Source organism: Mustela erminea, chromosome 5, assembly GCF_009829155.1.
Source record: "Mustela erminea isolate mMusErm1 chromosome 5, mMusErm1.Pri, whole genome shotgun sequence".
NCBI classification, from domain to species: Eukaryota; Metazoa; Chordata; class Mammalia; order Carnivora; family Mustelidae; genus Mustela; species Mustela erminea.
In genome coordinates this window covers 52259034-52275845 of record NC_045618.1, presented here as the reverse complement: position 1 = coordinate 52275845, position 16812 = coordinate 52259034, and the positions used below count along the sequence as shown (strand labels likewise).

At 37.4% G+C, this 16812-nt stretch overlaps 1 protein-coding gene across 1 annotated transcript; it reads left to right on the top strand.

Annotated features, from left to right (window-relative positions):
• Positions 1–6128: 6128 nt before the first annotated feature.
• Positions 6129–7073, top strand: LOC116590091 (olfactory receptor 11H6-like). Its single transcript, XM_032341755.1, has one exon. The coding sequence runs from the start codon at positions 6291–6293 to the stop codon at positions 7071–7073; it is 783 nt and encodes a 260-aa protein (XP_032197646.1). The 5' UTR covers positions 6129–6290.
• Positions 7074–16812: the final 9739 nt, after the last annotated feature.

The window sequence follows — 16812 nt, the reverse complement described above, 5'->3', positions numbered from 1 at the left end:
TAAATGCTTATCACAGAGCTTCAGAATTGAAAAAAAAAATCGCTTTTGATGCTTACTTAAATCCCTTATACCACTTTCTCAGCCTACATCTGACAAAATCCATGATAGAAAGTATTCTTCTGAAGTAGCTTGGTCCATCACTGGACAGGTTTCTTTTTTTTTTTTTTTTAAGATTTTATTTATTTATTTGACAGACAGAGATCACAAGTAGGCAGAGAGGCAGGCAGAGAGAGAGGGGGAAGCAGGCTCTCTGCTCAGCGGGGAGCCTGATGCGGGACTCAATCCCAGCCCCACTGAGCAGAGAGCCTGATGCGGGACTCAATCCCAGGACCTGAGCCGAAGGCAGAGGCTTAACCCACTGAGCCACCCAGGCACCCCTACTGGACAGGTTTCTCTGTTAGAAAGCTATTCTCCATATTCAATTGTAATGTATCTCCCTATAACTTTTAACTATTATTTTTAATTCTGTATTTTGGAAACAAATGGGACAAACTGAATTGCTGTGTTAAATGATCACCTTCTCTTTTCCTCTGACACAGTCTTTGTCTTCCAATTTAAATATGCAATCTCCTTCCACTGTTACTCATTTTTCATAATTCCAAGCCCTTCTAAATTGCTTCCTTCAAAATCACTGCCATTTGCCCATGTGCTTCTTAAATTATCGGATGAGAATTTATGAAGGACTCTTTATCTGACCTCTGCAGAGTCAAACAGGATTAGAGTATTACCTCCATTATACATTCCAAAGTCACAATATTAGTTGTAGCAATTATAATGTTGATGTAATGTTGATGTAAATTTTTAATTTACTTTACCCAGGCTAAAGTGAGACTTTAGACCAGTAGGACAATACTTAACAGTCAAGTAATAGTGGAACAGTTGTTACTGATCTAAAAATCCCAGCATTCCCAGCTTGTATATGTACTCAATTATAGAGAGAAAGGAATAGATCAAATAAGACTTTGAAGAGTTTTGTAAATTCTTTACTATAATTAAACTCTGTCCTTATATCCTTTGGCTTTATAGAACCCTTTGCTCTTACATTTTAATCCTAAATCCAGGTTGTCTCTTTTATGGGAAAACACAGCTGCATTACTATAAAAATATATGCAGATGCTTCTGGTTATATGTAACAGTATGATCCAAAGCTTAAAACCAACTTATTCTTCAGCTTAGATCCAGGACTCACCATCTTTCCCTTTTCCCCTAGAGGCTGGACCAATTTAAGCCTCAGTTAAAGAAATACTTTCTGAGATCTAGCCAAAACTTTCTCATTGTTATTCCTAGATGAGGCCATTGGGAAAAGTCAGATAATCCAGGAGGGTCAGAAGCAAAACTTGACACATTTATTTAAAAGCATACAAGGGACTGGAGCTCAGCAGCAAGACCTGTGTAGACATAGAGTGCTCTGGATCACCACACTTCCAAAATGGACTGTCAAGAACAGAAAAATCATGATTCAGAGTGTGTTTGGTACATACCCTCTTTTAGAGGCAGGGCTGTAATTAGTTGTTCCCAAATCAGGAGAAACTATGGTGCCCTGTATAACTTCATGTAACCAGCATGAAAGGTCAATATAGTCATTGTGTGGGCTTCAAATAATTTCTAGCCTTGATAATATTACTCTTCCAACACTCAACCCCTTACAGAAGCGTGAATTGGAGCACAACTTTGTTTGACATGGCTACACATTTTTTCCTGCTGAAATGAGAGGACAAGGAGATCAAGGCTGACTCCAGGAGAGAGAAACCTATACTTGGATGTCTGGTCTCTATTGGATTCTGCAATCCTCACATAATAGCATTAGGTAAGGTACAGCTCAGATTTTCTTGGTAATGTCTTTTTTACTTTCCTCTAACCCTTTATTGTATTTTTTCCATATGAAAATGTAATTTAAAATAGTTTCCTCCTAATGGAAATTGGTTTTACTCTCAAGTATATAACATAGCCTATAACATCAGAACTGTTCTAAATAAACATTGTCATATGTATTTTATTTATAAATATATTAATAAATATATTTAATAAAAATAATAGTATTTTACTTAAATTGAAATGTTAGCTGAACTCCCAAACATATGTACCAAGAATAAATTGTGGAATGACAACTTCATCATTCTATACCTTATTACTTATTCAAATCCCATATACCAGATTTTCTGACCCTGAATATGGGGTAGAAAAAAACATTCGGTAGTAAGAGAAGGACATTTTTCTGTTAAAGGATATTGACTAACTACATAGAGAAAATATATCAGCTATGGACTATAAACACATTTTCTTCAAGAGGGAATAAACTAAAACAGTTCACTTATCTATTTAAAATAAGAGGGAACAATTATAAAAGCCATTTAATAAAGATAAGGACAATTAGAAACAGAAGACAGCAAGAAACAGTGTACACACACACACACACAACTTTAGAGCAGATTATAACTTAGTGACAATAAGAAAGATCACAGCACAAAGCAGCATGGATGAAAGAGACAAAAAGATAGATGAAATGATTTAAACAGTGTTGTATTGAGCAGGTTCCTGCCATGGATATTCTCCTGTTTCCCAGGACTAATGGTGTATCCCTATAAAAAACAAAATCTTTATTGCCTTGCTTTTGTTTTTAGCAAAGTGGAGTTTCCACTCTTTGCATTTTTTCCACTCTTTTTTCCTCCAGCTACAAGCAATTATTTCCCTAACTGGTTACTATTAGGGCATGTTCATTAATTGAGATAACAAATATTTAGTAAGCACTTATAATATACCAGATAGTGTCCTAGATTCTAAAATACATTGGTGAGCAAAATAATGTCTTCCTCTTACATTCAGACTGTTGAGACAGAAAATACACACTAAGTATATAATACAATGCCAGGTAGCTATAGGCACTTTGAAGAAAACTAAAGTGGGATTGGGAAACAGAGTAGCAAAGATGGGCTAAAGTAGGGAAAGGCCTCTGTGAGTTTCTGATTTTTACCAGAAATCTGAATAAAGTAATAGATTAAGACATGTGAATACTGGCCAGGTGGAGAGAGGGATAGAGTGAGGGGTGATCCAGGCCTGTATATGGGCCACCCTTGGCATAGTCAAGAATCAGCACAGCTGGAGTGAGCCCAGTCAGGGGAAGAGTGGTAGGAAATGAGGACATGGAAGAAGGCCTCATTGGCCTTCCTAGCTATGGTAAGAAACTTTTTTTTTTTTGGTTTTTGGTTTTTGGTTTTTGGTGGGTTTTTTTTTTAGATTTTATTTATTTATTTGACAGAGACCACAAGTAGGCAGAGAGGCAGGCAGAGAGAGAGAGAGAGGGAACCGGGCTCCCTGCCAAACAGAGAGCCCGATGTGGAACTTCATCCCAGGACCCTGAGATCATGACCTGAGCCAAAGGGAGCAACTTAACCCACTGAGCCACCCAGGCGCCCCAGGAACTGGAGGGTTTAAAGTATATATAAAAGATTGAAAGCTAGTAGTTGACATGGTCAGATTTTCTAAAAACTGTCATCTAGCTACTATATGGGTAAGTCTCTAGGCATATAAAAATGGAAACAGGCAATTTAAAAGGCTTTTGTAGTGGTCAAAATGGGAATAACATGCACCGGGTGAAAGCTGATAGGAATGCTAAAAATTGTTCAGATTCTGAATGTTTTGAGGCCTAGAACACTTGTTGATGTAGAGTATTGAGAGGAGTGGTAAAGATGTGGCCAAAGTGTATAGCCTGAACAGCTGAGTGATTGGTGGTGCAATTTAGTGGTATGGCAGTAAAGGAAGGATTGGCCAGTTTGAGGAGGAAGAAATCAAAAAAAGTTGAATCATAAGCATGTTTCATTAGATATCAAATGGAGATGCTGAGAAAGAAATTGAGCAGATAAATCCAGGTTATGAAAGAAACTTCACAGCTAGGGAGAGAAAAATATGGCTTCATCTTGCATAGATGGTTGGCTTTTATATCAAGGGGCTAACTGGCAGGTCACATGCAGAGAGAGGATCAGTGAAGAAGGAAAAATATCAGGGATTAGGTCCTGGGGAAAACATGTACAGATCAAGTCAGTCAGAAGAAACTCTGACATAGAAGCTTTGAGATAATATATAGAGAGAAATGAGAATGACTAGTCTATGCACAGATCTCCAATTAATATAATTCAAGTCTCACAATGCTTTCAGTGATATAATACCATAGTTATTTTTACTTTACATGACAAAATATATAGAGAGTACTATCATGAGGTACTTTCCCTGCATGTGATAAATTTCAACTGAAGACTGAAGCCTGTGTACTCTAGTTAGGGTAAATCTCAGTTAAAAGAGATCATTAGTGTTTAGTCTAAACCTCATTCGATTAGGGACACCTGGATGGCTCAGTTAGTTAAGTGTCTGCCTTTGGCTGAGGTCATGATCCCAGGCTCCTGAGATCAAGCCTTGCATCAGACTCTCTGCTCAGTGGTGAGTCTGCTTCTCCCTCTCCCTCTGTGATCTCTCTCACTTGCTCTCTTTCAAATAAAGTCTTTAAAAAAATAAAAAAGAAAATGGGAGAAGATATTTGCAAATGACAGTACAGACAAAAGGTTGATATCCAGGATCTATAAAGAACTCCTCAAACTCAACACACAAAACAGATAATCATATCAAAAAAAAAATGGGCAGAAGACATGAACAGACACTTCTCCAATGAAGACATACATATGGCTATCAGACACATGAAAAAATATTCATCATCACTAGCCATCAGGGAGATTCAAATTAAAACCACATTGAGATATCACCTTACACCAGTTAGAATGGCCAAAATTAGCAAGGCAGGAAACAGATGTGTTGGAGGGGATGTGGAGAAAGGGGAACCTTCTTCCACTGTTGGTGGGAATGCAAGTTGGTGCAGCCTCTTTGGAGAACTGTGTGGAGATTCCTCAAGAAATTAAAAATAGAACTTCCCTATGACCCTGCAATTGCACTACTGGGGATTTACCCTAAAGATACAGATGTAGTGAAAAGAAGGGTCATCTGTACCCCAATGTTTGTAGCAGCAATGGCCATGGTCACCAAACTGTGGAAAGAACCAAGATGCCCTTCAACGGACGAATGGATAAGGAAGATGTGGTCCGTATACACTATGGAGTATTATGTCTCCATCAGAAAGGATGAATACCCAACGTTTGTAGCAACATGGATGGGACTGGAAGAGATTATGCTGAGTGAAATAAGTCAAGCAGAGAGAGTCAATTATCATATGGTTTCACTTATTTGTGGAGCATAACAAATAGCATGGAGGACATGGGGAGTTAGAGAGGAGAAGGGAGTTGGGAGAAATTGGAAGGGGAGGTGAACCATGAGAGACTATGGACTCTGAAAAACAATCTGAGGGGTTTGAAGTGGCGGGAACAACAGTGGGAGGTTGGAGGAACAAAGTGGTGGTTATTAGAGAGGGCACGGATTGCATGGAGCACTGGGTGTGGTGCAAAAATAATGAATACTGTTATGCTGAAAATAAATAAAAAATAAATTTAAAAACAACATGAAAAAAATAAATGCAAAAAAAAATTTTAAAAACCTCATTTATTCATACCAATTTTATTTAAAGTGTTCATTCAAGGTGACAGAACAAGAAGCTTACTCCTCTTCAGGAATAAATTTTTAACTGTAAAAGGAAAAAATCTAAAAATAAAGAGTACTTTGAAGAATTGTGCCTATCACCAAACCCTGAGAGGAAGTAACATTGCAAATTGTGTGATTTCAGGAGATCTTCAAAAATAAGAGGTCACAGGTGGCCTCACTGATAGCACTGGTTGACTCTAAGTTGATGTTTCTGAACTTGGTTGAAAGCCTCTGAATGACAAGAAGCATCTATCTTAATTTTATGCAGTGCTGAGGACACATAAAAAGGCAGGGGTTTAATGGCCCATGATGAGCATGGTAATCATGATGGTAAAGCTATAACAAGCACCCACAGCCCCAAGTTCCTTATTTACTTCCAATATCACTGGGGTAAAGAGCGCTAAATATCTTCAAGTAATCTAAAACTGTGCTGTCAATTGAATCATAAAGAAAACTGAAAAACATCTCAAGATGTAGTCATTTGTTACATGGTGATGTCTTACTATTGCAGTTTGAAGAGAAAAAAAATGAAAAACCCAGTTGAAAATAACCACTCTGACCCTGTGAGTGAATTCATTCTTCTTGGATTCCCTTGTTCCTGGGAGATTCAGATCCTCCTCTTCTCATTCTTCTTTGCAATCTATGTCCTGACACTAACTGGAAACCTGTGCATTATCTCTGCAGTGTGGTGGGACAACCATCTCCACACCCCCATGTACATCCTGCTGGCCAATTTTTCCTTCCTGGAGATCTGGTATGTCACTTCTACTGTCCCCAATATGCTAGCCAACTTGCTTTCTGAGACCAGCACCATCTCCTTCTATGGCTGCTTCCTCCAGTTCTACTTCTTCTTCTCCATGGGTACCACTGAGACCTTCTTCTTGTCTGCCATGGCCTTTGACAGGTACCTTGCTATCTGCAGGCCCCTGCACTACCCCACTGTCATGACTGTTCAGCACTGCATCAGAATAGGAGCTGGGTGCTGGGTGTGTGGCTTCTCCTGTTTTCTTCTCCCAGTTTACCTCATCTCCCAACTTCCTTTTTGTGGTCCCAATATAATCGATCATTTTTTATGTGACCCAGGGCCCCTTATGAAGCTGTCCTGTGTGCCAGCTCCTGTTACTGAGATCATCTGTGCCATCTTTAACTCAGTCCTCATTTTCTCCACCTTCCTCTTCATTACCAGCTCCTATACTCTGGTGATCAGATCTGTGCTGAGGGTCCCCTCAGCAGAAGGTCGGCATAAGGCCTTCTCCACGTGTGGCTCCCATCTTGCTGTGGTGTCCCTATTCTATGGCTCTATCATGGTGATGTACGTGAGCCCAACAGCAGGAAATCCAGCAGGGATCCAGAAAATTGTGACTTTATTTTATTCTGTGATGACTCCATTTTTCAATCCCTTGATCTATAGCCTCCGGAATAAGGAGATGAAGAAGGCCCTGAGAAAACTGTTTCAGATTATGAGATTTGGTCAAAGACAGCCTCTCAAGAACTAGAATCCATATATGTATAGGACATATAGTGATATAAAATTACAGGAGGTTAATGGTCTTAAGCAAATTTGAGAGGCAAATATGTCTCCCATATTCCCTGGAATATTTTTAGAAATGTATATCAATGCGGCAAATAGCAAATGAGATCTTATAAGAACTTGCATAAATCATTTGTACTAGACTTTATTATATTAGTACTCCTGTGTGTCTTATATGCAAACAGGAAAATGTGAAACGTTCTCAGACCTCTGCAGAAAAACCATATATAACCCAGATATCACCTGGTCAGCTTCTATCTTTTACATATATAGGTAAATTTGTCTCTGATCCCCAGTTTCTCAGTGATCACCTGTTTAAAGTACCCACTGCTATCTCCCTACATATCATACAAACATGTTCATGTGTGCTTCTTTTCTCCCACTCCTGAATCTACCTTGTGTCTTGTTTTGATTACATCAATCTGCATGTGAGACTCACCCCTTCAACATTTTATCCAAAAACAAAGAAAATCCAGTTTTGTGTGGGTTTATTAACCTGACTAGAGGTTGGGGTTAGGGAGAGTTACAGGAAAGGCCACTGTGCTGAACACCCAGTCAATCTTTCATATTATACCTGGTCTGCCTCTTTCTCTTCTTTCCTCATCCTCTTCCCCACCACCTACCAGAACAACCAGAACATCTTTCTCTTTCTATTCAGAAGAATTATTTTACACATGTAGCCCCTTGTAATTTTCAGTTGTTCCTCAAAGTGGGCTTGCCAAAAAGTTTCTCCTCAGCAAATCTAATTCTTAAATAGGATTTTGTGAAAATAAGGGTTTTTTCCCCAATTATTTACTTTTTGGGTTGTTATAGGTTCTTATAACTTATCATATTCCTTATCGTACTACCCCCAGTATCACTCAATACAAAAGAATAAATGTACTGAAACAGAGATGAGACCAGGAAACAAGATTACTTGGAAAAAACTTAATGAAAAATAATCATTCATAATTTTAATTTTTCTAATGATTCATATTTTAAGTGCTTTATGATTTTAAAGGGTTTTTCTCATTTTTAGTATTAGAATTAATACTAACCATGCAGCAATGATAGTGTGTATGAGTCTGAGGATAGAAATAAGATAGTATTTTTAAAAAAAGAAAGAAAGAAGATACTGTGGCTACTCTTCAACAAATCGTGTTGGGAAAACTGGACAGCCACATGCAAAAGAATGAAACTGGACTACTTTCTTACACCATACACAAAAATACTCGAGATGGATTAAAGACATAAATGAGAGACCTGAAGCCATAAAACTCCTAGAAGAAAACATAGGCAGTAATTCTTTGATGTCAGCCTTAGCAACATATCTTCTAGATAGGTCCCCCACAGGCAAGGGAAACAAAGGCAAAAAGAAAGTACGGGGCCTATACCAACATAAAAAACTTACACACAGCAAAGGAAGCCATCAGCAAGGGGAAAAGACAACCTAGTGAATGAGAGAAGATATTTTTGAATGATATATCCAGGAAGGGTTTAATATCCAAAATACATAAAGAACTTAAAGAATTAAACATACACAAACAACCAATCTGATTTTAAAAATGGGCAGAAGACCTGAATACATATTTTTCCAAAGAAGATATACAAATGGCCAAAAGATACGTGAAAAGATGTCACCATCACTCATCATCAAAGAAATGAAAATCAAGACTATGATGAGATATGTCACCTCACATCTGTCACAGTGATGTAAAAATCAAATAGACAAGAAATAACAAGTGTTGGCAAAGATGAGGGGGAAAAAAGAAGCCTTGTGCACCACTGATAGGAAATGTAATTGATATAGCCACTATGGAAAAGAGTATGGATGTTCCTCAAAAAATTTAAAAAAAGAAATACCAAAGATCTAGTAATTCCACTTGCCAAAGGAAAAAGCAGTAAGTGGACATGCAAAATTGATGAAGGGAAGTGGGAGATACAGGTTTCCAATTATGGAATGAATAAGTCACAGGGATAAAATTACATCATAGAGAATAAAGCCTATAGAATTGCAATAGTGTTGTATGGTAAGTGATGGTAGGTACACTTGTGGTAAGCACATCATAATGTGTAGAGTCACTGAATCACTATGTTACACACCTGAAACTAATGTAACACAGGGTGTCAACTATACTTTAATAAAATAAAAATAAACATTAGGAATGGGGAAAATGGGAAAATGCAACAAAGATTAATAACAATTTGATTTAGAGGGACTCATAGTGCCATTAATAATTTTTCTATATTTTATCATATTTGACAACTTTTTCTTAGATTTTCTGAAATAGTGATTTTAATTGTATATAATTTTCTAGCACAGTGTATATGCCTCATAACCAAACCAAGAGCAAATTTCCTATGTGGTATGCAACTTAAAATAATAAAAAGAAAATCTTTATATAAGTGCAAAAGCCTTCATCCAGGATAAGAGTGCATGAAAAGAGATATTTTGGGAGAGATTTAGGCAAGTGAGTCTCGGGCCTTCAAAGTTGTCTCCCTAAAACAAAAGAACAGTGTTCTCTTTTTTTTAAGATTTTATTTATTTATTTATTTTAGAGAGAGAAAGAGAGAGAGACAGACAGAGCATGAGAGGCATGGAAAGGAAGAGGAAGAGGGAGAAGCAGACTCGCCACTGAGCAGGAAGCCCAAGCTTGATCCTGGGGCCCTGAGATCATGACCTAAGCCAAAGGCACGTGCTTAACCAACTAAGCCACCCAGGCACCCTTCCTTCCCAGGGTTCTAATTATCTGCCCTGTGTGTGGGAAAATGACCTGATCTGTATACTCTGATAAGCTTAATTTCTTCAGTAGTTCTGTCTTTAGTTTTCCCCATATCCTTTCGGGCCTCTCTATCAATATACCCAGGATATTTTCTGAATTTCCCCTTGAATTTCATCACCCAATGCAACGTGCCTTGGACTGTTTTTAAAATCTTAGGTTCAAATGAATAGTTTTATCAATCCTGAAACCACATCCCACCCTGGAAACAAAATTCTGTTCACATTATTCTTATAGGAACTCCCCCAGGCCATGGGCTTACTACTGACAAATGTACATTATTTCCCCATCCCAAACACACTCAATGGTGCTAAAATTAAATTGTCAGTATTAATTATTTGGATATTGTACTATGATGTGTTTTCTCTTTCCCACATTTTTCTTTCCCTGCTTTGAAACATTCCTTCACTCATTTATTCATTTTTTGACATACTCATCCTCCAAATATTTACTGAGTGTCTCCTATGTGCTAAGTATTGATCCCAGGTTTGGGGGGAAAAAAGAAGTGCAAAATACAGGCCTTAGAGACTTAAAGTTGTTAAGAGAATAGATTCTAAGAGTTGTCATCTCAAAGAGAAATTTTCTCACTTTCATGAAAGAGAAATGAAATTTTCTTTTCATTGTATCCATATGGGATGGTGGAGGTTAACTAAATCTATTGTGGTAATCATTTCACAACACATGTAAATCAAACCACCATGCTGAACACCTTAAACTTATAGTTATGTATGTCAATTATTTCTCAATAAAACTGGAGGAAAAGCAAAGTAAGGACAAATAGAAAGGAACCAGAAGAAGGAAACTAAAGGATCCAGAAGCTCTAGGGATTCTGTATTTCAAGACAGCCTTAAAGAAGCCTAGACCTGCCCACTGCTCTGATTTTACTGCTTTATCTAGTAAAGGGATCCCCAGCTGCAATAAAGGGGGAGGTGGTAAGAAATTGAATTCAAACTGCCAAGTTTGGAATGAGGTCAACAAGCCTGTCCACAAACTTCACAAACATCCTTGCAATTGGCTGCAGATTTTCATGCTACAATTTTTCCCCCAACCCTGTCTCTCTAAATTATAACAGTGAGAAACAATGGGAGAAGGGCTCAGTAGAAAAAAATAAAAATATGTATATTTAGCAAGCCTTTTTTTTAATTAATTTTTTATTTTTTTATAAACATGTATTTTAATCCCCAGGGGTACAGGTCTGTGAATCACCAGGTTTACACACTTCACAGCACTCACCAAAGCACATACCCTCCCCAATGTCCGTAACCCCACCCCCCCTTCTCCCAACCCCCCTCCCCCCAGCAACCCTCAGTTTGTTTTGTAAGATTAAGAGTCACTTATGGTTTGTCGCCCTCCCAATCCCATCTTGTTTCATTGATTCTTCTCCTACCCACTTAAGCCCCCATGTTGCATCACCACTTCCTCATATCAGGGAGATCATATGATAGTTGTCTTTCTCTGCTTGACTTATTTCGCTAAGCATGATACGTTCTAGTTCCATCCATGTTGTCGCAAATGGCAAGATTTCATTTCTTTTGATGGCTGCATAGTATTCCATTGTGTATATATACCACATCTTCTTGATCCATTCATCTGTTGATGGACATCTAGGTTCTTTCCATAGTTTGGCTATTGTGGACATTGCTGCTAGAAACATTCGGGTGCACGTGCCCCTTTGGATCACTACGTTTGTACATTTAGGGTAAATACCCAGTAGTGCAATTGCTGGGTCATAGGGCAGTTCTATTTTCAACATTTTGAGGAACCTCCATGCTGTTTTCCAGAGTGGCTGCACCAGCTTGCATTCCCACCAACAGTGGAGGAGGGTTCCCCTTTCTCCGCATCCTCGCCAGCATCTGTCATTTCCTGACTTGTTGATTTTAGCCATTCTGACTGGTGTGAGGTGATATCTCATTGTGGTTTTGATTTGTATTTCCCTGATGCCGAGTGATATGGAGCACTTTTTCATGTGTCTGTTGGCCATCTGGATGTCTTCTTTGCAGAAATGTCTGTTCATGTCCTCTGCCCTAGGAAGCCTTCCTTATAAAAAACTTTAAAACTTTATTCAAAGAAATTCAAGAAGACATGAGTTAATAGGAAGATATGCCAAGTCCATGGATTATAAGAGTAATTGTGTAGGTGACAGTAAATCATCTCATTCAGAGCAATTTCATTCAGAAATTCAGCAATAATTTCTGTGCAAATTGACAAGAGGCAAATTGAAAAGGCAATGGGCAAAGACTACCAAAAAGAATTTGAAGAGAAATAAATTTGGAGGACTCTTCTCACTAGATATCAAAACTTATTATAAAGCTATGAAAATTAAGAAAATGTACTGCTGGTACAATAGGTATAAAAAGAGAGATGATTGCACTACCAAGTATATACCCCAAAGATACAAATTGTATTGTTCTGAAGGGACACCTGCACCTCAATGTTTATAGCAGTAATTTTCACAATAGCTGTGGAATGGATAAAGAATGGAATATATAAAGAATGTAATGGATAAAGAAGATGTGATGTGAGATATATATTTTTTTTCAAAAGCATTTTGTGGGGTATACCATTTCTGTAATTATATAATGTATTTCTTTGTGGTTTTAAGTGATAAAGACATTAAGTTAACAAACATAAGAAATGTATGCACTGCTTGAAACTTAAATTATTCTTAGAACACTTTCTTTTTTTTTTTTTTATTTCTTTTCAGCGTAACAGTATTCATTGTTTTTGCACCACCCAGTGCTCTGTGCAATACGTGCCCTCCTTAATACCCACCATCTGGCTTCCCCAACCTCCCACCCCCACCCCTTCAAACCCCTCAGATTTTTTTTCAGAGTCCATAGTCTCTCATGGTTCACCTCCCCTTCCAATTTCCCTTAACTCCCTTCTCCTCTCCATCTCCACATGTCCTCCGTGCTATTTGCGATGCTCCACAAATAAGTGAAACCATATGATAATTGACTCTCTCTGCTTGACTTATTTCATTCAGCATAATTCAGCACAATTCAGTCCCATCCATGTTGCTACAAAAGTTGGATATTCATACTTTCTGATGGAGACATAATACTCCATAGTGTATATGGACCACAAAGAACTCCTCAAACTCAACACACACAAAACAGATAATCATATCAAAAAAATGGGCAGAAGATAGGAACAAACACTTTTCCAATGAAGACATACAAATGGCTATCAGACACATGAAAAAATGTTCATCATCACTAGCCATCAGGGAGATTCAAATTAAAACCACATTGAGATACTACCTTATACCAGTTAGAATGGCCAAAATAATAAGACAGGAAACAATGTGTGTTGGAGAGGATGTGGAGAAATGATAACTTACACTGTTACTTACACTGAACTTACACTCTTACACTGTTGGTGGGAATGCAAGTTGGTGCAGGCACGTTGGAGAACAGTGTGGAGATTCCTCAAGAAATTAAAAATAGAGCTTCCCTATGACCCTGCAATTGCACTACTGGGTATTTACCCCAAAGATACAGATGTAGTGAAAAGAAGGGCCATCTGTACCCCAATGTTTATAGCAGCAGTGGCCACGGTTGCCAAACTGTAGAAAGAACCAAGATGCCCTTCAACAGACAAATGTATAAGGTAGATGTGGTCCATATACACTATGGAGTATTATGCCTCCATCTTAGAACACTTTCAATGGGAGTTGCATTGCCCTTTAAGTACTGTAATTTGATAGAATTATTTTACTGCCATAACTAAATATAGAAATTTCAAAAGAACATATTTTCAAAAAATTTTGTGTTAGAGGTTTTTCATTGGTTTCATTTTTCATTGATAATTGGTTTAAAATATTTAGTTATATAAAATTTATACAAAATATAGAAAATGTGTATATACATACACACACAATGGAATATTACTCAGACATCTGAAGGGATGAACACTTACCATTTACATTGATGTAGATGGAACTAAAGGGTATTATGCTGAGCGAAATCAGAGAAAAACAATTATCATATGGCTTCACTCATATGTGGAATATAAGAAACAGTGCAGAGGATCATAGGGGAAGTGAGCAAAAAATGAATGGTAATCATCAGAGAGGGAGAAAAACCATTTGAGAGACTCTTAACTATAGGAAACAAACTGAGGGTTGTTGGAGAGGTTGGTGGAGGGGGATGGGTAACAGGTAATGGGCATTAAGGAGGGTGTGTGATGGGATGAGCACTGGGTGTTGTATGCAACTGATGAGTTACTGAACTCTACCTCTGAAGCTAATGATGTACTACATGTTGGCTAGTTGAATTCAAATTTTAAAATTAATTAAATAATTGAGACAGATGAAGTGTGCCTGGGTGGATCAGTTGGTTAAGCATCTGCCTTCTGCTCAGGTCATAATCCGGGAGTCCCAGGATCCAGACCCGCATCATTCTCCCTCTCCCTCTGTAAGGCCTGAAACAAGAACCAAACCAGGCCCTGACTTGTGCCTCATTTAAAGGCTGAATAGCCGAACAAAAGGCTTAGGTCGATAAAGTCGAGTAGCACTGAGAAAGGGTCTGTGCTACGGGTTGTGCGCTCGCCTACATGACTTCCCACAAGTTTGCTAGTCAGATAGAGACGATTTGGCCGGGGTCAGAAATTCTTGGCTGGTCCTTGCTGTCCTTGCATGGGCTATAGACTACACCACTATAAGGCTGTGCTGTGCTTACACAAACTATGTCTTGAGCGGCCTTGAAGTCAGTACATCTGTTGCTAGAAGGTCTGCTATTGGTGCTTGGGAAATAGATAATGGGAAAGCTTGAAGGGTTTTCTGTGCATGTTGCAAACTCTTTAGTAATCAGCTAAAAATAGATACTTTCCTTATGATTGTTTCTGTTAGTTATATAATGCCTCACAGCCTTGAATAAACTCGGCACTATTGGACATCCTCCTTGGTGCTCCTCCTGCCCCCATCTCTTTGTCTCTTAATTTCTTTTCATCATCCTCTTACCCTCTCTTTTCATCATCCTCTTTTATCGACCCTGGTTGATTTGTCGCACCGGCCGCGACACTTCTGCTCCTCCCCAATTCATGCTCTCTCTCATTCACACTCTCTCTCAAATAAATAAATAAAACCTTTAAAAAAAAACTATAAAAGGACAGATGAAATTAAATAGAGAATCCAGAAACCAACCCATGCATATATATGGCCACTTAATTTATGATAAAAATAGGACTACACAGCAGGTGTAGAATACAGGTTTAACAACAACAACAAAAAAATGTCTAGGTCAATGGACTTTCAAGTGGAAAAATGAAATCTAACCTATATATGTCACTCCATACAAAGAAATTATGACTAGGATAATTGCAGATTTTAAATTTGAAAGTAAGATATTAACACTTCTAAAAAATGAAGGAGAATACTTTCATAACTTTAAAATAAGCAAAAAGAATTAGCTATAAAGAAACTTGATTAATAAATTAGATGCATTAAAAGTAAGAACTTCTATTCATTAGTAAGACAGTCAGAGAAAGACAAATACCATATGATTCCACTCATATGTGGAATTTAAGAAACAAAACAAAGTAGGGGAGAAGGAGAGACAAATCATAAACCAGATTCTTAACTATAGAGAAAAACAGATGGCTACCAGGAAGGAGGTGGGTAGAACGATGGGTCAAATAGGTGATGGTGATTAAAGAGTACACTTCTCGATGAGAACTGAGTAATACATGCAATTGTTGAATCACTATGTTGTACAACCAAAATGAATATAAACACTTTGCTAACTACACTGGAATTCAAATTTTTAAAAAAACGAACTTCTGTTTATTAAAAAGAAATTATGATACTGGAAAATAAGCCAGTTAAATGGGAGAAAATATTTGGAATACATCTAACTGATTAAAGTCTTGTTTTCAGAAAGAATCTTTAAGCCTTTGAAGTAAAAACAAATTCCCAATAGTTTAAAGTAGGCAAGACTGTTGAAAAGTTATTATTAAGAAAAGACTATACCCAAATATAACATGGGATGTGTTTGCCTAAATATTTTTTTCAAAAAACTGACATAATCAAAGACTAACAAAAACAAAGCAAAACAAAAAACACAGAATAATGAGGATGAGCACATACTACTCATGAGAATATACATTTGGGCAACCATTTTTGGAATACTCTTTGACATTATCTGTTATAGCTGAATAAATGCATTTCCTGGAATCCAGAAATTATATATATATATATATATACATAGATATATCATAAATTCTTGTAAGCATACACCAAGAGATATGTAGAATACTATTCATTGCAGCATTACTCATACTACCCTCTAACTGAATGTCCCAACAATAAGGTGGAAATGTGGTATAATCATATAAAGGAATAATATATAGCAATAAAATTAAATGAACAACAGTTAGATGAAACATTACAGATAAATCTCACAAATTTAATTATGAGTTAAGGACTCCAGACACAAAATAGATGCTGCATGATTTCATTTATGCACATTTCAAAAACAAATTAAAAACTTGGTGTTTGATTATAACTAAGTAAAATTTTGAAAATTATCTCCTCTTTTGAACAAATACTGTTAAATCATCAAGAGAGAAAATCCCAAATCCCCAAACAGGCAAATTGATGGTATTTAAAGTAGAGATAGAGGTTATTCTGGAGAAAGTACTATCAGGAAAGGTGACAATGAGGCTTCTGAGATGCAAGGTAATGTTCTTTTACTCAGGTGGTGGTTAAGTGGATGTGTGGGTTTTTAGTAATTCAGAGAGCTGTACAATTACAATATGCATATTTTTAGGTACCAAGTTTTAAAATTTTAAAAAAAAAAAGCCTCAAGCCAGATCATTTTATTCTCTGCCAAACACCTCCACTAATCCTTTCTAAACAGTGAAAGCTGAAGTCTTTACAATAGCTCATAGGTACATTTACCTTGTTATATTTCTACCATCTTGTCCTGCTCCTTTCTCCACTGC